The 25,060-nt window shown below is 33.2% G+C and overlaps 1 protein-coding gene across 1 annotated transcript; it reads left to right on the top strand.

The window, feature by feature from the left end:
* Positions 1–13,129: 13,129 nt before the first annotated feature.
* LOC128166777 (orexin/Hypocretin receptor type 1-like) lies at positions 13,130–24,223 on the top strand. Its single transcript, XM_052832147.1, has 7 exons — positions 13,130–13,995; positions 17,992–18,361; positions 19,281–19,401; positions 21,294–21,412; positions 21,520–21,600; positions 22,005–22,026; positions 23,748–24,223. The coding sequence occupies exons 1-7, from the start codon at positions 13,654–13,656 to the stop codon at positions 23,830–23,832; spliced, it is 1,140 nt and encodes a 379-aa protein (XP_052688107.1). The 5' UTR covers positions 13,130–13,653; the 3' UTR covers positions 23,833–24,223.
* Positions 24,224–25,060: the final 837 nt, after the last annotated feature.

A 25,060-nucleotide genomic window follows, 5' to 3' on the forward strand; every position in this document is an offset into this window, starting at 1 on the left:
TCATAGTGTTGTTTTTTTTTCCTTTAAAAAATGAAGGTCAGAAAGTGTTTGAATTATAAATTTTAAATAAAAGTCTTTTAAAAGTACTGAGAAATGTGGTCAATAGGCCTCTTTGAATCATTGTTTAATTACATTTACCTGCTGGTATAAACAAAAGTGAATAACAATGAGAACGTTGAATTTATTTAACTTAAAGGAAAATCTAATAAGATTAGGGGTCTACTAATGAAAAGATCGACTGAAGGATTGGGTAAAATGTCAGTTGTAGGACTGAAGGATTGGGTAAAATGTCAGTGGTAGAACAGATACATGTAGGAATCCGAAAAAGAAAAATTCCATCAAATCTGATACTCCTAGAGCTACTATAATAGCGCTTGCGTGTCTTGAAGCGGACGGGAAACTACATATTTATGTGCATGTTTGTCTAACGAAAAATTCTATTTTTCTCTTTTTAATTGGATTTATTTACTTTTAAACACCAAACTTCTGTTTTCTACGGGTACAAAGTTTCAGTTTCAGAGAAGTTAAACAATTTATTTAAGTATTGTATTTAATGCCTCTCTTAATTGTAAGCTTAAAAGGCCAAATTTCTTAGAAAAAAGTAAGGATTCGGAATTTCCTGGTAATTTACATTTTGTGTCAGCTTACATGTACGTACAACGTAGCCCGACATTATATGCACCGGTTTCAAGGAAGTTGCGCCGACGAATTGTTGATAAATAACCCCATTCCTGATTTATAGAGATACATGTACTATTCCTAGAATAGTAATGCAATCAAAATTTCCTCCTAATAAACACATCTACTCACTGTATCCTTAATACACACAAAGTTTTCCGTGAGTTGCGCTAAGAAATTATTCATCACTTAATTTTAAAATGGTAAAAATTTTAAGTTAAAAGATACATTTCCAGAAGTAATACTGGAATCGGGATTTCGTGGTAATATGCATATCTACACACTTGCAACGAAATCGAAATTCTGTAAAGGGGTTTGAGAAGAGTGGTGATGACTTAAAACAAAACGGGGAAACAATAATTAACCAAACGCGGGTTATGGATTTTTTCTAAAATGGCACTATCTCCATATCCTGCAATAATCACCTAAAAAGTATTCTTTCATATTTTTTCAGCTTTTTTTTACTCTCAGTTTTTAAGGTTTGCACTCATCGGAGCTGAATATATGCGTTATGTTGCACGTGTGTACAATGAAGAAGAAACAGTTTGCCTGTGATCATGCAACAATAACACAGTACTGTATTTATTATGTACACATTTTTACGTCAAACTAGTCACCCAGGTGACCTATTGCCATTGGTATTCGTCCGTCGTCGTGCGGCGTGCGTCGTCCGTTAACAGTTTTATTCCAAACTTTCTAAACTGTGAAATGCATGGCTTTAGCACCCCTGGGGCCTCATTGGCGGGGCCCAAAAATGCAAAAAAGGGCCAAAATATATTTTTCTGTACTCCCATACACACATGGAATGAAAAAACTGTATGCATGGTTTATGATGTCAATGAAGCCTTCTACCAAAATTGTTAAAGCCATGACCCCTGGGTCATGAGTTCAGACCCTAGAATGGAGCCAATTTGGCCATATATAAAATTTAAATGCTTGGTTATAAAGTCCTCTACCTAAATTGAGAAATTCATTACTCCTCGAAAGGGGTACAGGCATAAGGATGGTGCCAATATAGCCATATAATGAAAATGTATTTATTCTTAAAAAATCTACTTATTTACTTCCATACATATTTGTAAAAAAAAAAAACATGATAAATAATGATAATAAAAATTGTGAGAAATTTTCTGTCCAGGCAATATAACAGAAGGTGAGGCTTTTTATATTTTGGGGGGGGGGGGGGGGGGGGGGGTGGTGATAAATATAGTCATTTATTGAACAAGTATTTTTACTTAGGGTATATATGTGTGCTGTTTTAGGAAATCTACTTATATATCCTGTGCATCGTATACTTGTAGAAAATAGCTTTATGCATTTTGTGTGCTTTATAAATGAAACTGTAAATATTATAAAAGACTGTCTATTTAAGGTCTGCAGCTCTCTTATTACCAAAAGTTTACAATTGTTGGCCCCCTAAGGTAAGGTTTAGATAATCCGAGATACCTTCGACTTTTGAACCCTACCCCTGTACATCATCAAACATAAAAAAGCGGGGGTCGCAGTCAGATAGTCTCATATTTTAGGGTTTACACTTCAAAATGAAGATTTAAATGGAAACATGAGATTCTCTTACAGGTCATCTTAAGGGTTACGGTACTTAGTGACTGTCAAGGCCTGTGTGCCTCTTGTTTCCGATACAAATTAATGATTCCTTTAATTTGGAATATCAGTAAAAAAAAATCACACTTCAAGATATCCTGCTCTGTTGCTTCATACTCATAATGACAACATACATATGGAATCAAGTATTTATATTTCATAATGACAACATACATATGGAATCAAGTATTTATATTTCATAATGACAACATACATATGGAATCAAGTATTTATATTTCATAATGACAACATACATATGGAATCAAGTATTTATATTTCATAATGACAACATACATATGTAATCAAGTATTTACATTTCATAATGACAACATACATATGGAATCAAGTATTTATATTTCATAATGACAACATACATATGGAATCAAGTATTTATATTTCATAATGACAACATACATATGGAATCAAGTATTTCAAAAATTAGAATGAGGAAGGGATGAATTTGTTTCAAATGCATTTTATTTTAATCACTTTATCTTACTGGCTTTTGTCTTTTTTTTTAAGTTTGATGGATTACTGGTACATGTATTTCCCCTTTTTTAAATTAAGCTCACTCCAGTTTGTTTTAATTGCTGAGACAGTCTTTTCATCTAAAGATTATGTACATATCAAAATGGTGTATATAAAATCCAAAAATGTGTCCGAAACCTTTTATTTCTTTCGTAAACAGAGGATTTTCCAAACATTTGCAGCTTTGATAATACTATTATATTTTAAAATTTGAGTGTTATCTTTGGATAAATGTCACAGAAAGTAGAAAAACCCAGACAGCAATCGTGTTCATTAATCATAAGAGTTTGACTAAGGTATTTAAAGAAGGGTTTACCAAGAAGGATGTCAGTACATGTATGTGGGTTATAAAACAACGGATGCAGCAACATCAGACCGCTTAATAGTACGACTATGTAATAAATGTATCAGGTGGAACTGTTAGTCATTTTAACAAGAGCTTGGACTTTTGCTTGGATGTACATTGTAACTATAAAGTTGTCAAATATTTACCTCTATTAATTCAATGCATTCATATTCATTAGTCAATGACTTTACTGTTAGCCATGAGTAGACCCCGCAGTCTTTTAAATAAAAGAAAAAAGCATTCTTTCCAATAAAATTTCAGAGATTTGAAAATGTCACTAATGATTAAGAAATAGTTCAATAAGTGCTATCTTGATGTCTTTTTTTCCCAAAAAATTTGTTTTCTCGTGGAAGTTAAAACCATTTCTACAATTGTTTTTATAACGCTTCAAGCTGGACGTCAAGTTTGGGTTGTATCATCTTTATGTAATTATAATGTATTCCTAGTAGAGTCAATCGAAATATAATTCCACTTAACTTTGGCAGTATAATCAGGCAGTATAATATATGTACAAAACCATGTAAACCATCATATTCACCTTGATTTACTAGTAGTCGTTTTTAATATAAAGTCCAGTTGTATATATATATATATATATATATATATATATATATATATATATTTGCTGCCATCAAAAATAGGTATCACCAGAGAGCTGTATGATTTTTTTCAATGTTGTCTGCAGTTAAAGCTTTTGAAAATATTCTTTTTCATTTCGATCTTATTCAAACGGCTTTAAATGGCTGCTAATTCCAAAACATGTCGTTGAATTCATCTCAACAACTATCAGATCTCGGATATTTATTACAGGTCAATTTGAATAAAGAGTGTTTAAGGTCTTGACAATTGTAATTTTCCAGTCACACAAACCACAGTCTTTGAGAGTTTTTAATTCCCTGAAGATTCCTAATTCCTCATAACTAATCCAATCTTCAATATCGCCTAACTTGATGATTATTTTACTGGCTAAGCTGTTGGATTCTTGTACAGAATTACTACGATATTCTTCTCCTACTTCAACCAATTTGCTTAGCTGCAGGACTGTAGCTCCCGGTCTAAAAAAATTCGGATGGACGACCTGGGAGCTTCAGTGCCCCCCATAGTAAAAAACTGCAATTTACTGCGCACAAAAAAATGCGCTAGGTTTGGAATGATTCATCTCATTTACGATCACATTCTGTACAAATATTTAATCCCAAAAAATTCCTCGGACAATTTACTAAAGATATTGTCACTTCACTTGCCTCTGATATTCTTTTAAACACCATCCCCAGCCCTGTCAATTAAAGTGGTGCAAGTTTGTTTACAAAATGGCGACTCTCGATCTCGATGTAAATTAACATACGTCATTTTCCGAGGTCGGTTATCATGTTTAAGAGAAAGTCTGAGGCAAGTAAAGTGACGATATCAGTAGTAAATTTGCTGAAGAATTTAATGGTTCTGATTAATTTTGCAGAATTTGTGTGAAAATAAGGTTAATAAGTCCAAAACTAGCGCAATTTTTTGTGCGCCGTAACTTGCAGTTTTTTACTATGGGAGGCACTGTAGCTCCCTGGTCGTCCATCCGAATTGTTTCAGACCGGCAGCTACAGTCCTGCAGCTACCAATTTGCTATGCTTCTTTTATAATGACACTTTTGTTTTATGATACTGTTTTTTACTCTTGTTTACGGTAATCAATATTTTGACTGATAAAATTTTCGTCCAATGTTTTGATATTTTATGTTAATTAAAATCCTTGTCCTAATCATTTTTACAGGTTTATAGTCTACCATTTCTTTTAGATTCTACTCGGTAAAAGGAAATGTAAGTTTCTGATACCAGAGTTTAAATCAGGATGACAAAGCATCTTAAACTCCATGACAGAAATAAAATATTTTATTTCACCCAAAAAGGACGGAACGAAAGATGGAGAATGGAAGGGGAAATTCATTGTGATATTTAGAAAGCATACAATGTAAGAATTTTCTAGAGGGGTGTTATGTGAAGGTAAGTACATCAAATATACAGGAAAGGAGATTTCTGATCCCATATGGATGACGTTGACATCACTGAGACAAAATCAATGAAATTAAACAAGAGTGCAGTGTTCAACAGTTCTTACGCTAACGATAATACACGAGAATCTCGAACGAACTTTCAACAGTTCTTACGTTAACCATAATACACGAGAATCTCGAACGAACTTTCTTGGCTTTCGTATTCGACCGCAACGAGTAAAACTTTGGTATTAATTTCAGAATCCTTCACTGGTGATATTCAATATTCTAGCATAAAAATATGATACAAAGTCTTAAAATCAACATCAAGTTTTTTATATTAGCCGTCATTTATTCAAATTCGAATTAAATGCATCTTCTTTGAGATTTTTAATATTAACCTACAAGTAATATAACTGACATAGTACACTCTCGCAAGTCTGTGGAGAAATAATGTATCAAACCTATTAGTAATAAATGAAGAATTATTGTTGTAAATCCGTCATATAGGCCGAGAAAACACATCTATTAAGATATAAAACACAACAAATTGACAGAAAAGTCAAATCTTATGGAAAATTACTTTGACCACATAAGCATAGTGTCTAATTACCATAGAGACTGAAACTGGTGCAAATTGATTGTTTTTCGAATTTTTATTTTCAAGACACGAGTTCTTGACTAGACATGGGAAATAATTCCTTGCGGCGAAAGGATCTTTCTTTCCAAATGTTTTTTATTTCCTTGATAAATTAAACACTTGATCATTAACAACGTAAGTTACACAAGGCATATTCTCAAATACTATAGGCCTACTCTTAGCTTTATTGTTCGTTGAATTTTAAATCAATCACTCTCACCGGAAGTGATGTAGACCTGTTACTTTTTACATTGATGAATCCGCGGCATAAAATAATTCTATAGAAAAATATAGAGTGTTTCCGTTAGGCCAGCATTTTTTTATTTTTAGGTTTACAAACCCGCCGCTCGGTTTTCTGAGTTTTTAGAAAAAAAAATAAAATTACAAAAAAGATCTTTTTTTTTCTCCCCGACAGCAAATTTTTTCTAGTAGGAAAAGTGTATCGTCATTGTTATCACAGAGGCATAAAATCTGCTCTTTTTGTGTCATGATAGCCTAAAAATTTCTTACGCATCTTTTTCTCGTGCTACATTCTTCAGAGAAGCTTCTACAAACACTCTGCTGTAAGTTTCATACTTTGAAGTTTTACCGACAGTGTTGATCAGTGGCTAGACGAGATAGTCACACCTCACTGAACATGGCTTCGATAGTTACCTGTGCAGCTGTTTTCAAGTACATCACTGTAAAATGATTCCAATTGGCATATGTATTCATTGGCTTTTTTAAAAATTTATTTTACAGAGAGAGAGAGAGAGAGAGAGAGAGAGAGATGTATTAGAGATATTCTACAGTAACTATTCTCATGAACACATTTTAAAGTGACCTGCCTAGTGAATTAAAAAAAAATCATATTATTGTTTGTGCATTTTCCGTTATTTTCAAATAAAATTTACCATTACATAATTAATTGCATAGTTGTACTTTGTACATGGAAATTCAACAGGATAAAATACATGCACACATATAGTCGCAGTGATTTTATAGAGTCTGTTCACATTCACAATGTTATGTTTGAGTTTTCTCACATATAAACACCCAAACCAATTTTGTAAAAAAAAATGTGAGAGATCAATGAAGTTGAATATTTTTTAACTGCAGAAAACATGAAAGTAATAAATATTTTGTATATTAATAATTAAATACTAGTATCATACAGGAGAAAACATTATTACTTTATGTACATAAAATTTAGGTTGTTTTTTTTTTAAATGAAATGTTGACATGTCCGACAATAGTTTGACTGGTAACTTTGAATCTTGGGCTAGTAAATTTGTGGCCAAATTTTGTAATTGCACGCCCCTGACATTGCTATATGTACATGTAATATCAAAGCTGTATGTCTAATATTCTATTGTACTATTTCAGAGATATGTTACATAGATGACATTCTTTTCACATGCTACACTTGATGCAGTTACACACCACTATCATGAAGCTGTCATTCATTATATTAATATTACAATAAAGATGATGTCATAAAAGGTTTTTTTTCTCCTACAGAACTTTACAATTTTGTGGTTCGTAAACCTAAAAGTAAAAATATTGTAGGTCAAAAGAGATTTTTTTTTTTTTTATTTCCTCCTCCTACAGAACTTTATCATTTTGTGGTTCGTAAACCTAAAAATAAAAAAATGCTGGCCTAATATTTATTGAACGCATACTATTGATTCAAAGAATCATTACAAAGGAGAGGAGATGAAGAGGTTTATACGAGGGTCAATCAAAAAATACGAAGACAATGCGGCTGTCTATCGTATATTTTTCATGAAATTCATACTAAACAGATTAATCTGTGCACCAACACTTATGTTATTGACATGCGAAGTTTTAGTCCATTTGATGAAACGGTATTTTTGTTACCCCTTTTTAAAACAACATGTTTTGTCACCACGGCGCACGGTAACGTTCAAAACATGACGTCAAAATTAAACACGCACAGTTTATAGATATACTCCATCTAGTTAAGAAGTTAGTTCTTCAATGTTTTCATTTTCTAACCGTGTATATCTTAGTTTACAGTAAGGATAACCCTGAACGTTGGTTGACGTTACTTCTTTTATGACCAAATATTTACAGATATTCTACTCTCTTTCGGACTGTTTCATATTCAAAATACAATGACCACCACCCCCACAAAATTTATTACAGTTAAACACAAACTTGCAAATAATTGTTGACTTATTTTTTGCACCATTGAGCATTTTCACAGCTTGTATCGGCTTTTTCCTGAGTTAAATCCATTTTATTTGTACTTCTCGTAGCGCCGTGACGTCAGGAGACGTCGATGTTTTTAGTCAATTCTAAAGAGGACTATCTGACTTTAGTTACTAATATCTGTTCGACAAAACAATATATCCCGTCATTATTTTGTACATAGAATACCATGACTATACTAAATTTGAAGTTTTAATATAATTTGGTTTTAAGCCAAATTTATAGAGATAATACTTTCAACATTATATGGTTTATTGTTGACATAACACAAATTTTGACCGTGCGCCGTGACCTCATTTTTGCAGGATTAAATTCTAAATAATTCATAGAAATAAAGAAATTAAAGAAATTTATTTACTTTTTTTCTTGCAAAATGTCTGAAACTATTGCTAAATTATGTCTACCAAATTTAGTAATGATATGACGTTAAGTAACATAGTTATGACAAAAGTCTTCGTATTTTTTGATTGACCCTCGTATATCTTAATAAAATCAATTTTTCTGCGAGATGACAATTATTTTAGTTTTAAATTTAAAGATTTCTCGACACCCCAACAGTTTATTTGATAAATTAATAAAGAATCTTTTTCAAATATGATTTCACAAAAAGAGACTTATTCAATCATTTTATATGGGTATTTTTTCAGTGAAATGGGAAAATTAATTTGAATATATACAAGCAGAGTGTTCGACAGCCTCAAACTTCATATGATGTTGTTCGGGATCAGTTTTATTACAGTTGGGATAGGTTCGAATTTACGATTTTCCACTTTTCCTGAATTTCAGTTTCGTTTTAATTTCTTGTTGAAATATGATTGTAATGCAAGCGACACTTGATTTGTAGACTTTATCTATAGGTTTTCAATAAGGCTGAGGGTCCAGTGAGTCCCGGGCAAACCCAGGTTTGGGGAGTTTTAATTTTTGTGTGTGGATATTCTAGATATATTTGACATATTAAAGATCAATGAATAAAAACTAATTTACTGTAGTACTACTAGAATTTTATTTTGATCACAAAGGATGTCCGGGCTGCCCTCAAAATGTGCCAGTGATTCTTGAGTTTATTTTTTTATAACTATTATTTATAAAAAAAAATTCAAAATAACATAAAATTTATTTCACCGCTTTGTCATGTATTTAATAATAATGTAATTGAATTGTGCATCAATTGATACGGAATTTTTAGCTCTAAAATATCCTGTTCGCAGCCAAACAATGTTTCTCGTTTCTATTAAATCGTTTAAAAATCATTAAAAAAAATTGAAAGCCGATATTGGTCTTATTTTATATATTTTTGTAGAATCCAATTTCAAGTACGATTTGTTATCGATCCATCAACTAATGTTCTAGTGTGTCGAGCCAATTTAAAAAACACAGGTTGAATTAGAATGTAATATTTTCCAGAGACTTCTCCTTTAGTTGAAGGGAGTAAACATTCGACACTGGTCAGCAATGTTCAGAAATTCCTACAAAAATCAACTCCCTTTTTAAGTTTTGACATTTCGTTTTTTTCGTCTATTTTGTATTTTATATCAAATGTATAGCCTATCCATGGTTAATGATTTAGGCCCAACTGACAATTGTTTGAAGAAGCAGGACAATATCAATCAAAAGAAAACCATCTAGGACTACTTTTTGTTTTCTATTCCATAAATAGTTCTCCGCCCAGTTTATAATTGGATTTGAAATTCCATACGGTTTTAACTTATAAATCATACCTTAATGCCAAACCCTATCAAATGCTTTAGATATATCACAAAATATGAACCTTATATCTTTGCCTTTATCCAAATTAGAAATAATTGTGTTGTAGATTTTAGCAAGTTGGTTAGTGGTTGAATCCCCACTCTTGACCTGATTGTATAAAATGTTATTTTCAATAATAAAGTTATTCAATTGCTTAAAAACAATTTTTTTCTAATAATTTACAAACAGCAGATATCACCAAAATGGGTCTGTAATTATTCACATCATTTGCAGAACAGATGTAACATTTGCAGTTTTCCATATGTGAGGAAGTACTCCTTTACTAAGTGATATGTTGAATAACTTAGCCAGAGGTTTTTAAATAAATATGTTTCAAAATTCTTGGTGATATTGAGTCAGGGCCTGATGGTTTAGAAATATTGATAGTCTGTAGTTGGTCTAAAACCTCAGTGTTTTTAATAAAAAGTGTGTTGATTTGTTGTAGTGGTGGGTCTGATACATTGTGAACTAAATTTTGTGATACATCTATGGTAGAAATATTTGTGAAGAATTTATTAAGTGCATTAGCTTTATCCATAGGATGAAACAATGTCTGACCATTTACTTTCAACGTAGATGATGGTTTGTGCTTGTTATTTTTAAAATTTGCAAAAAAGACTTTATTATTTACAATATTGCTGCATTGTGCCCAGTTTGAATAAATCAAGTTTTGTTTTTATTATCAAAACGGATTTGGTGTGCTTTTTCGATAGCGCCACGATCAACTTTGTCAGTTACGTCACGCATAAACAATACACACCGCCGGTATTAAAACTTCATGATTGGTGAGCTCGTTTTCATTCATTCATTCATTCCAGATTATGAATTTCACAGAACAGTTCATTTTTCCCCCAACATCGACTCTCCCCTTTTATTTAAATTATATGCAAAACTCACGTACATGTTGACCGTGGGTTGCGACAATGGCGTTAAATAAAAATTAATTTGTATGTACTCCGCGTTTATTTCATGTACATTGAAATAAATGTATAATGTACATGTATTACCTACTTACTTACCAATCGAAATAATAGACATGAATTTCTCGATTTCTACACCTTTCCATCGGCAATCAACAGTCAATAAACGAATTAACGATGATGTGATAATACAGTAGTGGAAAGTGCAAGGGGGTATACCGGTATGTACATATGTGTACGTAGAACTGAGCCATCTTCGCTAGGCAAGTGTCCGAATCGTTTATTCTCCTTTTACCCCACCACATTCTGTGTATATAATCAATACTAAAATATCCTCATACATTTTACCGCAAATGTCATTTCTTCACTTGTCGCTGAAATTCTTTTAAACGCCATCATCAGTCCCAGATACAGTGGCGTGGTTTGTTTACATATAAAATGACAACTCTTGATGCGCTTTCCGAAGTCGATTAGCCAAAGATTGTTTATTGGAGAAAGTTTGGGGCAACTATAGCGACAACTATGAACAGAAGGAAGTTCTAAATGGATTATATGCACTGATTGTGGTATAATATATAATGTAAATTTGTTCAAAAGTAGGGTATATTTTGTGCCGTAAATTGCAATTTTTTCGTAAGTATGGTATGCACTGTAGCTACATGTAAATATACATTTTCTTCATAGAGCTATGTATACTGTATGTATGTTTTGCCACAAGTATACACTTTCGAAAAATACCCCAATTCCGACAGTCACGAGTAACACAGTGAATTTTTCATTCTTTGATAAGTTGTTCTGTCCGTTATGGTGTTCCGATGGGGCCACTTCGACCTTCGTCCGTGCATAATTTAGTCTGCACCAACAGCAATTCAGCGGTAAGCTGATAAAGAAGCGAGTATTGTTTATGCATGACGTAGCTGACAGAATTGAACGTGACGCTATCGGAAAAAGCACACCAAATCCGTTTTGATAATAAAGGATAAATTTAATAATTGTAACTATCAATAGTTGCAATTATAAAATTAGTCCTTCAAAACAAAACTGTTTATTGATTGGTCGAAACTTACAACGACCTATTAAAAATCACGGACTGCACGAAAAAAAGCATGACGATGTCAGACTCAAAGTCTCACAGGAGCTTTGTCAGTCGCTATTTGTTTCCAAGATTATCGATCTTATCCAACATTATCGAGTATATAAAAAAATAAGTTCCTCGCTTTAAGACAGATTCACAGACCATTTTCTGTCACAAGTGGATGTCCTGCTTGGCGGCGCTGTTGGTATGTAATGCCATGTCATGTCATATTTTGTCATAGAGTTTATGCAATTTTTGAATGCATCCCATTTTTTTTTATGAAAGTTATGTATTGTTTAGTTTTTAAAAGAAAAAACAAAAATACTCTGTCTGAAATTTGTCAGTGGTTAATTTTTTGTGCAGTAATTAGCTTATGTGCAGGTTATTTGATTTGAACATACAAGGAGATAATTATGCGTGGCAATAAATTTATAATTATAGCAATAACTATACAATGCAATAATATTTATTTTAAGAGCAATATAGGATCTGAATTTGTACATTTTGGTACATTACAAATTGTATCAATTCAATAAAAATAATACATAAAGAAGACAATACTTTAATTTGAAGGTGTAAACTTAAAATTGATAAAATATTAATTTTATTGAATAAATTTATGAAATTCCGACGTTAATATAGATTAATTTCCACAGTGTTTCACGATTCCTTGATGCAATGAAAATTTTTTTATGAATCATTGCCATCATTTTAAATGCATTCTAAAAGTATTGTTGAAATGAAGGATTAACTGACATCAGTATTCTTAATTTAATTGTCTGCACTCTATTCCGTGTAGCGAAGTATTGATTTCTGTCTTTTTGGGGGGATAATTACATAAACATGATAAAAAATGATGTAGACATATTACAAACTCCATTATCACAACTTAAAAGGGAGCAACCGGGAGTTAAAAAGCAAAGCTGTTTTGGATTAAGTTGCATTGTATGTGTGTTAGTTAAACCGACAATCCCTATAATTGTTAAAACGGCAACGACAGTAAAAATCCACCTATAATAAATGATACATTACTAGCAGTCCGTTACTGGCGCTAACGATGGTCATACAAGAACTATCCCATTTCTCCACGTATCCGTCCATTATCTCTCATATCATTTGTTTCTCCTTCTTTTTAAACACAAGGTCACTCAATTCGCCCAATTTTTTTAAAAATTAAACGGGCATGGAAAAAATTACTTGACGGGGATTTGAATTTATGAATTAAGATGTATAGAAAATATTTGTATTTCGTAAAGCTAGTTGACAACTTGGGTCAAAGTTAGTTTAGAGATTGATAATGTTGCCCACGTGGGCGATATGGATAATGTGTCTATTGTTTTATTCCCGACAAAATGAACTCTGGAAAAGATGATTTATATTACACAGCTTTCTTAAGGGTATGCAGATGAAGTGCAGATTTATGCTTTTTCAAATGCCATTTACAAAAGATGAAATACTGCAAACACAAATTATGTAAGTACGAAACTATCGACAGTTCTGAAGGTGTCCAACATAACATCTTGCTTTGCAACAAGTCAGCCTGCTTTGACAAAAAGTGCTTTGCAATGACGCCATGGACTTTTCTGACAGCCAGTAATATCATCATTTAATTAACTGATAGAGTGTAGGCTATCTGAGGAGGACATTTAAGAATGTCTTAACTCTATCAGCGGTGAGGATAAATCAGGCAGATTGTTACATTTAGCGACATAACGCCGGACCAGCACGCAGTGAAGAACCTAAGCTTACATAGCTATCATTTCCAGTTTATGTTGGGTATTGACTTTTTCAATGGTTAGTTTGTGTTCTTACTTCATTAAGAACAATTGCTCGTAAAAATAAAAGAGCAGTTTGCGAGTTCATTAAAATTCGCCTCGTCATTTTTGTCTCTGTCGCAGAGTGGAATTCAGAACAATCTCGTTCAGGATGAGGAGCAACCATAGCAATGAAACGGAGCCTACTGAACAGAGAACAGACGAGGAGTGGTACCAAGAAATTCTGGAATTCGTCGCACCTGGACTGGAGCACTGGATTTTGATTGGGCTGTTTGTGGTCGTTTTTCTGTTGGGTATTAGTGGAAACCTGTTGGTCTGTCTGGCCGTCTGGCGGAACCGGAACCTTAGAACTCTAACGAATGTCCATCTCGTTAACTTGGCTGTGGCGGACTTTATGGTCATCGCTGTGTGCCTGCCTCCCACCCTACTTCACGATGCACTGGAATCTTGGTTTTTAGGAACTGTTGGTTGTAAAATTGTGACATACTTACAGGTAGGTTTCTTCCTGAACGTAAATCATATCTTGTTTACAGTTTTATTTTTTCGCAATTCATCTCGCATTTTCAATATGTGTGGTCACTTAATTCCAAGTTTTAAATATATTGTAAAGTTAAGAATTGCAAGCAAACAGAAAAACAGTATCTACAAATCATCCTGACAAGAGAAATAAATAAAATTTCATTCTTCAAAGTAGTTCTCTATTTGTGTACCGTGTTTAGATTCCGGTTAGATAGTATAAGAATTGATTGAGAAATCACAAATTTATCACACATAGAAAACCTGATATATATTTATGTCGCCTCATTGAAATAACAAAAAAGTTTTATGCCTTTTTTATTGGATGTTTGAATTGATCGTTGTTTTATATATAATATCGACAACAATCATACCGCTCACTGCCTACTCAATATTCGAGAGGCAGACATAAAATTTACAGAACGCAATCTCTGTGTTATGGTTTTTATCCTGAGCTTAGAGCACTTCATTCAAATTATCCAGGACAACAGATACTAGTAAGGTGTGATAAACTCAATTTTAAGTTTCGATTTTACCCCGCAATCAAACTATCCCTTCCCAAATGGACCCGAAATTAAAATGTTTCATATAGGATGACAAGCAAATTTTCCCGTTGGAGTGGATTAATTTATGAAAAAACAGCCAACAGAAACCCTCGATATTTGATCACGGTCCGGCAATTAATATGGCTCCGTGCATTCCTGGTACAGACTTAAATTGTAGCTAGTCAGTAATGAGCATGTCTTCTTCCTCTTTCTGAGAGGTTAAGTCATCTGTTTCAGCTTGAGCTCACATTGAGCAGCAATTCATTTCAGAAATAAATCCGGTAGTGCCTGATTTTGTTGAAGTGTTATGGTTGTAGTTTTGAATTTTCTAAGAGGAACTAACTACAAGCCCAGTAAATTTAGAACCAAGAACTGAAGAGGAGAATCGTCGTTTTATGTCTGGCTCTTGATTTTCCAAAAACCACGGATCTAAGACAGTGTGAATATTATTGCCTCTTAATCGAAAACTAAAAGCATCTTGTTTGTCATTCTTAATGAGGCCAGAATCGCTGCATGGTAAACAAACTTTAAGAGGAAATGCACATAGTTCTATTCTATTTGATTTTTTTTTTGGGGGGGGGGGGGGGGGGGACTTAAAATTCACATGTGCAGCTATGCGCCTGAGAGCATTGATATGATATACGATGTTAATATATGTTAAATTTATGAGTAAATTAAAGATCCACTAAAATCTACTGTTTCTGTTTCAACTACAAAGTCTTTTTTTTAAATGCAAGTGTACGTTGTTCTAGAATACAAAAAAAGAACATAGAAAAATACTGACAATCAGTAACTTTCTTCTAAAGTCTACGATCAGCTTGTGGTGTGTGAGTGCTTTTGATGAAAATAGGATTTTCAGGAATCTGCAGGATATGTTTCCTGAGTAAAGTAATTAACGAGGCTGAGGTTTTTAGTAAACGTTTGTCTCCAAACAACACAAAACTTGATAAACCTGACTAAATAAGGAAGTTGAGTGAATTTACAATTGTTACCTTAGATGAAATATAGAGTCAGTTCCTACAAAATAATTGCTACAAAATTATTAATGTGTTTCATACGGAAGTGAATTATTTTCAATATTATAATTAGATGCAGGGAGAATGAAAGGACTTGTATATTAACACAGAGAGAATAGAAAATGCTAGTACCTCAATATGACATTGCTGATAGTTCATATTGTGTCAGTTTCTACGTATAGGGTTCGCACGAGTAATACTTTTTTTTTCATTTTAGTCCATAATTTAACATACACACGGCTCTTTTGGTGAAGGTATAAGAACGTGTTATTGTCTATCTGCTGCAATTAACAGGTTATGCGAGGACAGGTAATGAAAGGGTCTCAGATTTCCAATTGCCAGTCTATTGATTTGACAATTTAACCATCTACTACAGATGGTGCAGTAGGCAATCTTGTTTGAGCAAATGAGAATTGACTATTGATACATGTAGGCCTACATGTACAGAAACGGCCTCTACTTCTTATTTTCTTTATCGAATTGATCCTCCTACATTCCTAGTTCAGGCAGTAGGATGGCAACACGTTTATGTAACATAATTCTAAACCTAAAAGTCACCAGTTCAGGCAGTAGGATGGCAACACGTTTATGTAACATAATTCTAAACCTAAAAGTCACCAGTTCAGGGAGTAAGTTGGCAACACGTTTATGTAACATAATTCTAAACCTAAAAGTCACCAGTTCAGGCAGTAGGATGGCAACACGTTTATGTAACATAATTCTAAACCTAAAAGTCACCAGTTCAGGCAGTAGGATTGCAACACTTTTATGTAACATAATTCTAAACCTTAAAGTCACCAGTTAGGCAGAAAGATGACAACACTCTTATGTAACATAATTCTAAACCTAAAAGTCACCAGTTCAGGCAGTTGGATAGCAACACTTATATATAACATAATTCTAAACCTAAAAGTCACCAGTTCAGGCAGTAGGATGGCAACACTTATATGTAACATAATTCTAAACCTAAAAGTCACCAGTTCAGGCAGTAGGATTGCAACACTTTTATGTAACATAATTCTAAACCTTAAAGTCACCAGTTAGGCAGAAAGATGACAACACTCTTATGTAACATAATTCTAAACCTAAAAGTCACCAGTTCAGGCAGTAGGATGGCAACACGTTTATGTAACATAATTCTAAACCTAAAAGTCACCAGTTCAGGGAGTAGGATGGCAACACGTTTATGTAACATAATTCTAAACCTAAAAGTCACCAGTTCAGGCAGTAGGATGGCAACACGTTTATGTGACATAATTCTAAACCTAAAAGTCACCAGTTAGGCAGAAAGATGACAACACTCTTATGTAACATAATTCTAAACCTAAAAGTCACCAGTTCAGGCAGTTGGATAGCAACACTTATATATAACATAATTCTAAACCTAAAAGTCACCAGTTCAGGCAGTAGGATTGCAACACTTTTATGTAACATAATTCTAAACCTAAAAGTCACCAGTTAGGCAGAAAGATGACAACACTCTTATGTAACATAATTCTAAACCTAAAAGTCACCAGTTCAGGCAGTTGGATAGCAACACTTATATATAACATAATTCTAAACCTAAAAGTCACCAGTTCAGGCAGTAGGATGGCAACACTTATATGTAACATAATTCTAAACCTAAAAGTCACCAGTTCAGGCAGTAGGATTGCAACACTTTTATGTAACATAATTCTAAACCTAAAAGTCACCAGTTAGGCAGAAAGATGACAACACTCTTATGTAACATAATTCTAAACCTAAAAGTCACCAGTTCAGGCAGTTGGATAGCAACACTTATATATAACATAATTCTAAACCTAAAAGTCACCAGTTCAGGCAGTAGGATAGCACAATTATATGTTACATATTCTAAACCTAAAAGTAACCGGTCAGGCAGAAGGATGGCAACACTTTTATGTAACATAATTCAAACCTAAAAGTCACCAGTCAGGCGGTAGGATTGCAACACTTATATGTAACATAATTCTAAACCTACATGTACGTATAAGTCACCAGTTCAGGCAGTATGATTGCAACACTTATATATATAACATAATTCAAACCTTAAAGTCACCAGTTCAGGCAGTAGGATGGCAACACGTTTATGTAACATAATTCTAAACCTAAAAGTCACCAGTTCAGGCAGTAGGATGGCAACACGTTTATGTAACATAATTCTAAACCTAAAAGTCACCAGTTTAGTTTTTCCCTATAGTCGTTCGTTATTGATTTATGTAACAATTCCGGCTGATTTCCCCCTTGTGTTAGGAAAAACTAATGATAAGAATAATTTATTTAGACAGAAAATCAAACTTTTACCATCGTTATCAATACATATTTTCAAATGATTCAGTATAGTTATTGAGTCGATAAAAAATATACAACCTTCATGTAACGTAGAATGTTGATAGCTTAATCTTTTTGTAGAAAGTATCTGTACTAGTATCAGTACTGACTCTCACCACCATCGGCATCGAGCGATACCTTGGAATATGTCATCCAATGTCGGATTTTCTCCCACGGATAAAGACACGGGTCGCTCTATTGGGCATATGGGTTGTCGCCATGGTTACAGCTATTCCGGATGCGTACTACATGACGGTGATTCCTGATAACGTCATACCTCCCACGATCAATTTACTGAAGAGCTGTCGCCCGTCCGACAGTCAGGTGGAAGTTACACAGCAACTGGTCATCTTTTTTGTGTTCTTCATTATCCCTCTCGCCATAATGGGATTTGCCTACACAAACATTTTCCTTTGCCTATGGAGGAGTACTCAGAGCTTACCAAACATCAGTAAGAATTATCCTTAAAACAAAACGTTTTAATTATACAACGTCCAATGCAGATTCCCATTTCCGACACATTATGCTTACTTTTTCAGTATTAACTAAAAGTCAAGTTTTGAAACGTATCCTCTATTGACACATCTAAAACTTTAAAAACTTAGCATAAGACACCCGGGTGATGAATTAAAATGCTGTGAAAATGTAAGAAAGGTGTAAAAAAATTAATTCCTGTAAACTACATTTATTGGTATCATTTTGAAAATATAAACGTATTTATACTCTAAATGCAATACCTTTCAATTCCATTGCTTGGATCTTTTATTAGTATTTTTTCAGTCAATTTCTCAATATATCATTTATAAAATACACAATTAAAATACCTGACCCTCGAGTTGATATCTCTCTTGGGCTGATACATGGAACGGTAAGAAAAAGATTTGAAATGTAATATGTATTACTAGATATGAATGAAGTGTATAAGTATAATATAAGTATAAAGTCAAATTTTACTGCAATTTTTTTAAAACAAAGTCTATGTAATATATTATATGATATCAAAATATACATATTAATTGTATTATGATTGTGTTGATTTTATTGTAATTCCGCATACAATTAACTTTATATTGACAAATATTTGTAAAGAGCTTAAATTAAATACAGGTATTCTTGAAGAATCTTTCAATTTATCCAAATCTTCGGTAGAAATAGAATTACGTTGAAACTAACCAGGAGTATCGTTTAATGTTGTTCTGAGTATCGTTTAATGTTGTTCTGAGTATCGTTTAATGTTGTTCTGAGTATCGTTTAATGTTGTACCGAGTATCGTTTAATGTTATTCCGAGTATCGTTTAATGTTGTTCCAATTTATCAATAAAATATTTGAAAATGAAGACGTTAACCTTTCTGTACCGGATGTTTTTCAGACAACGAACACGCTGCTAATACCGTCATTCAGAACCGCAAGATCACCGCCAAGATGCTAATTGTGGTGGTGGCGGCGTTCTTTGCCTGCAACCTTCCTGTCTATATACTTAACATTCTAAGGTACTTGAAAGTTTTCACTTAAATCCTGTTCATCATTCTTGGTTAAATTATTACCTCGAGCTGTGATCATAGACACCTGACGTTAAATAATTTTCTGTTTATTGTAAGATAACATTATTGGTTGATAATTTTTTATGCAATATAAGGTGACAGTGTTGTCAACAAAGATTTGAATTTCGGTGATGATTTTATCAAGAAATTTCAGAAAAAGACAACCAATAACTTCTGGGTTGATGTTTTAAAATCATGGTTATATGTACTGGCATCATCTTTTAATTATTAATAAAAAACTCTCACAAGGTTACTTTATATTCTGTATGGTAAGATAAGATATGATAAGATAAGATGTTTATTTGGTACTTAAAGGTAATTGCCCACTGTACATCTAGGCATCATACTTATATGCAACATAAACATGTTATATACATAATGCATATGTAACAATACTGTATTGTTTTAACATAGATTGTCATAGAGTTAGCATTTCTTGTCTTATTGACAGACCTTTTTGATAAAAATTTCTGTATGGTACAATTCTAAGATAACGGTCGGGAAGAAAAGTTTGTTTATAAAATATTGGTATGACAAGAATGTAAATGAAATTTGATGATAATTGAACATTATTAAACGTGATGTTTGAAAACAATTAAAACATTTAATCATGTATGTACAATGCAACATAATAGCATTGTATGTATAATGCAACATAATAGCATTATAACTGCCATTAAGTTTCAATACAGAACTATATTATTATACATTTGGTCCAGTTCAACCATTGTAGTACAAGCCATTGTTCTTTTTTTTCAAAAATGTACAATGATTATTTTTAAAAATATTAACACTAAAGACAAAACACCAATTTCTACTGTCAGATGGAACTCTGAAGTATCTCTCAATGGTTAGTTAGAAAAAAAAACTACCAAGGATATGTTCAAACTATGTTTTATTTGACCACATATTCTGCTGCTCAATGGTTTTAGTACATGATTGTACACGGAATTCTCCCAGTTAAAAATATTTGAAAAAGATGAAAGCTATTGATTATATTAATTTCACCTTCTGCGGAAATTCTACAGAAACTATTGAACTTTTTTTTACTAGTTCCCATTCATTAGCCATGTGGAATCAGTTTAGTACTCACATAAATTAATAATACTTCAGAAAAAATAGGTTTTTATATATATCCAAGGTTATCTGGCCTTTTATGTTACCTGAAAGATAATATCCTGCAGTATTTGTCTTAATACAGGAAATCATCTTACTATCAAAAGAAATGTTTATAACGTCAGGTGTCTGGCTCTCTTGTGACTTATTAAGTAGCTAACTTTATTGGTACTAGAATAAGCAGTCTTTTAATTCACCGGGAAAGAAAAATACTAAAGCATTATCTTATTTCTTACTTTGCTTTCACTGGCGTCGGAAGCAAATTGAAAGTGGGGGGGGGGGGGGGGGGGGGCTAGACTAATCCTCAGAAATATTGAGAAAAAAGTAATTCCCAAAAATCATGGAAATCCTAATCCGTGGGAGGGGGGGAGGGGGAGGGCTAGTATGCTTCTAAATCCAACTTCTCAGTCTTTCAAGGTAAATTTAGGTACAAAAATCTTTCCTGCGAAAAAAAGTGGGGGGCTGAACCCTCTACCATGCTATGTTTTTAAGGCATATGGTTAGGTATAACTTTGCAAAAAAAGTGGGGGGGGGGGGGGGGCTAAGCCTCCCCTAGCCCCCCCCCCCCCCCCCCCACCCCGGTTTCGACGCCTATGGCTTTATCAAAATATTTTTTTCTTCAACTTATATTTTTGATGAGATTTTAAATTTCTGCACGATCTAAATTCCCTTTTATGGTCTTGATTTGAATACACCTGTGTTAATTACGTAATATTTTTACACAGGTATGTAGGAGTGTTGTTTACCGTAGATCATGCGAAAATTAAGTCGTTTGCCCTGTCGTCACATCTCCTCCTGTACACAAGTTCGGCCATTAACCCGGTCATCTACACTATCATGAGCGGTCAGTGTCTTGCAAAGATGGAGAAATAAAAATCATATAAAGCAGCCATGTTGATCCTTTTCAGTGACGTCATTCACTAAAACAAAAACATGTTGATTTTATTTCAGGAAAATTCAGAACGGCATTCCGTCAGATGATCTGTAAAGATGTCACCATTTGCAAGTGTAGGAGAATGGTCAAAAACCGAAGTAAGTTGACGTCGCTTATTGGTCGAGTATGCTGAGAACTCTTAAATCCTGATACATTTTGTATATGCAGAACTAAAACATAAAAACCCAACCTATATACAATCTTCTATTCATAGTGCTTGCATAAAAAAATGCCCGGTCTTACTTTAATTGGCGTTTAAATTTTGGTTCGTTTTATGTATGAAAATGTGTGTGTTAGAATGAGATCACACCGTGTTTTGTTATGAATAGATTCATGCAAACAAGCTTCCTATTGATTAGTTCTTTAGACTAACGTAATGAAAGTTAAACCAAACCTGCTACATGACATTTGTAAGCGTCACTTCTGACGTCTTTTGATGTAATATAACACATGAAAATGTACAATGTACATTTAGATAAAACTGAAATCTCATCTATTTCAGGCCATTCCCAGACAACAGACAGGTATATCATGTTTCTGTTATGGTGCACTTTTTTATACACTCCCCTTACTTATTTAATTGGTCACCCACACTGCCCGTTTAATTTTTGTCTGACGACCAATAGGAGACAATTTTTTTAAATGATTTTCCAAAGCGTACTGTTTTTTGTTTTAGATGATTTTGGTTTTATTACGCTGTATTGTAGTTTACCGTGCAGACTTCTGTTTATGATGTATTGAATAAGAAAATTATATATCGCACGTTATTGGTTACTCTTGAATCTTTTTAGTACAATGTATTTAACGAGGCCGAGTACAGAACGAGTACGCACGCTTTCGCGCAGCGTTTCATTTGTATTGTGACGTCATCTTTTTGCTTGGTTGACGCCATGGCGTGATAGTTTCACCTGCAGATATTCAGCGAAAATTGTTGAAAATATCTCGTTTGATGCGTAAAAATAATGTTATATTGTGGAATAAATATAAATGTCTCGAAGTATAAGCTATATTTGGGCTCGGGTCGAAAACGTGAAGAGGGTTCAGCAAGCCTAGCCTTCTGTCACGTTTTCTTAACCCGCCTAAATATAGCTAAATTCATATATTTCAGACAGTAACCATGTATTTTATATCAATGACCCTTAATATGTGATGTTATATATTTTTTTATTACTTAAATATGTCTGAATGTTTTAATAATACTATTTAGATCACCTTTTCCGCTTTTGTCAAATAAAAAATAGCCATTATCTGACGAATCTGGGAAAATGGGCATACAAAAATCAACTTTGATAAGACCCCTGGAACAAACCAGGAGGTAAAAGGTTTTTTTTATTTGACCATTAGATGCCTTTTAGCAATAACTTTAATATGTAGAACAGAAAAAGAAATCCCTAGGGCAGAAGTTTTGAAAAAATGTAAAAAATATGCAAAATTGATACATTTCAAGCAAAATCCCATAGGGTCCTATGTTAAAGATTAACACACTTTGAGATGACCCCCTAAACAAACGGTGTGGTAAATGTCTTATTTTTTAATCTTAAAATAATAATTATATCAGTAGAAATTCAAGTAAAAAGTTTCATCCAAAAATCTAGGGCAGAACAAATTAGACCCGGCCTCGTTAATTTGCTAATCCCAGGGTTTTTATTATGCATTTTACTGCCTTGAAAACATTGGTAGACAATGTAAATAGTAAGTAAAACGAACGTTACAATTGGAAATGGTGTATGCTGCGCGAAATAAGATTTAAAAAACCCTTCTTAATTTATCTGCTGTATCGTGTCCATCTCATAAATCGGAACATTATATACCCAATTCAATATTAATTTTTTCTCAAAAAAGGGTTCGGTGCAAAATATCTAAGGCAGGTGCATATAAAAAATGCAATCTTAGTTTATTTGCTTTTTTTTATATTTTGTAATCAGAATTGAATGTTGTTACTCACAAAGCGATTTGGGGATTGCATCATCATGCGATAATGTAAAACATATAAATGCCTCATGGCCGGGGAATAAGCTAAGGAAACTTTAAAACATAATTCTATTATATGGCATTTTATGTTCAATGATTTATCACTGGTGCAATTATTGGGGAAAAATCTAGTCAGTTCTCTTATCAAAACAATTTTTAAAAAACACGCATGTACATATAAAACCAAATGAAAAAAATTGATGTTGAAAAAAGTCATTAGCGATGATTAATAATTCAAAATAAATATACCAATGTGGTTTCAATTATAAAACAGCACAACGACAGGGGCCACGAAAAATCCACCGGAGGAGATTTGTCTGATGACGACGTACGTCGCAAAAGGTCTACATGACGCATGACAGTGCAGCCTAAAAACGCAGAACCTTACAAACCCGTGAAGCGCTGTGAAGAAACGGACGAATCCACTCCAATAAATTCTACCGACAGAGACAAACTACTGACATTGTTAAATATCAATATGTACACGTTGTCACTTACCGTACTATGTCAAATTATTTATCTGGGTTATGATTTTTTAAGATTTGTTTTCCGTTAATAGATGTATGCATAAACAAAACTTCATTTGCTAACATATGTGTTTGTGAATCTTAAGGCTTTTGATTTAAACCACTAAAAGTGCAATATTCCCAGAACACGTGTTTGTGTTATTATTACCATTTGTTTTTAGGGTCCATGTATGACAATATCAATACCCGGTATCAACTTTGCGTTTTGATTGTCATGTTCTGAATTTTACATTATCGGCGGGTGGCAGAAAATTAAAAAAATCGTCGTCATGTCGCAAATTTTGTATTTACTTTCACCCGGTAAATTTGACACATGACATAACTGTGTCCAGAAGATTTTGGTTACTGCTTGGCAAAATATAGATCAGGTTTATCAGTAGATAAACTAGGTGCACGTGCACCTGGGTAGTTCCATTACTTCATGAATACCGACATTTAAAATTAAGCGTTGTATCTCCTTGTAAGCTGTCCTGAACATCTCTTAAGTCTTTTGGTGTCTCTCATCACCAGGGTAACGGGTGCATTTTCCACCCAAAGAGTGTCAAATATAGTGTACCCGCTAATGTGGTCGCTAATGTTTATCTTTAAGCATTTTCTTAATCACCTGAAAAAAATTAGTTTTTCGATCACGGATATAGCAAATTTAGATATAGAAGAGCGTTTATGGTATTTTATTGGTGAAGGAGGCGGTAACATCCTTACAAATATGTATGTAATATTCAACGGTTATGATTAACAGCCATACAACGAATGAAAGTGCATGAGTTTTTTGTTTTGTTTTTACAATTAAAAAAAACCCGTTCCTATAAGCTTTTCTTGTTGTCGTTAAAGAAAGAAATTGGTACAAATATAAGTTTCATGTTATTCGAATTTTACGAATTACTGGTATATTAAAGAAAATCTGTAGGTCTTAAGAACTATGTTGTGTCAGAGTTTTGTATTTTATTGTTAAAAAAACATTTGTGGGAAGCCGCTGTTTTCATATATGTATGTGTTTCAGTGACGGCAATTAATCATGGACATCTAATTAATGAGTTGCACGAATGTTTATGTTATCTTA

The sequence above is a fragment of the Crassostrea angulata genome, chromosome 10, assembly GCF_025612915.1.
Source record: "Crassostrea angulata isolate pt1a10 chromosome 10, ASM2561291v2, whole genome shotgun sequence".
In the NCBI taxonomy this organism is placed as follows: domain Eukaryota; kingdom Metazoa; phylum Mollusca; class Bivalvia; order Ostreida; family Ostreidae; genus Magallana; species Magallana angulata.

Coding starts and splice junctions, on each gene's coding strand:
- LOC128166777 (XM_052832147.1), top strand. CDS start 13,654: ATGAGGAGCAACCATAGCAATGAAACGGAGCCTACTGAACAGAGAACA. Junction 13,996..17,991: donor AAATTGTGACATACTTACAG/GTAGGTTTCTTC, acceptor ATCTTTTTGTAG/AAAGTATCTGTACTAGTATC. Junction 22,027..23,747: donor CATTCCCAGACAACAGACAG/GTATATCATGTT, acceptor ATTATAAAACAG/CACAACGACAGGGGCCACGA.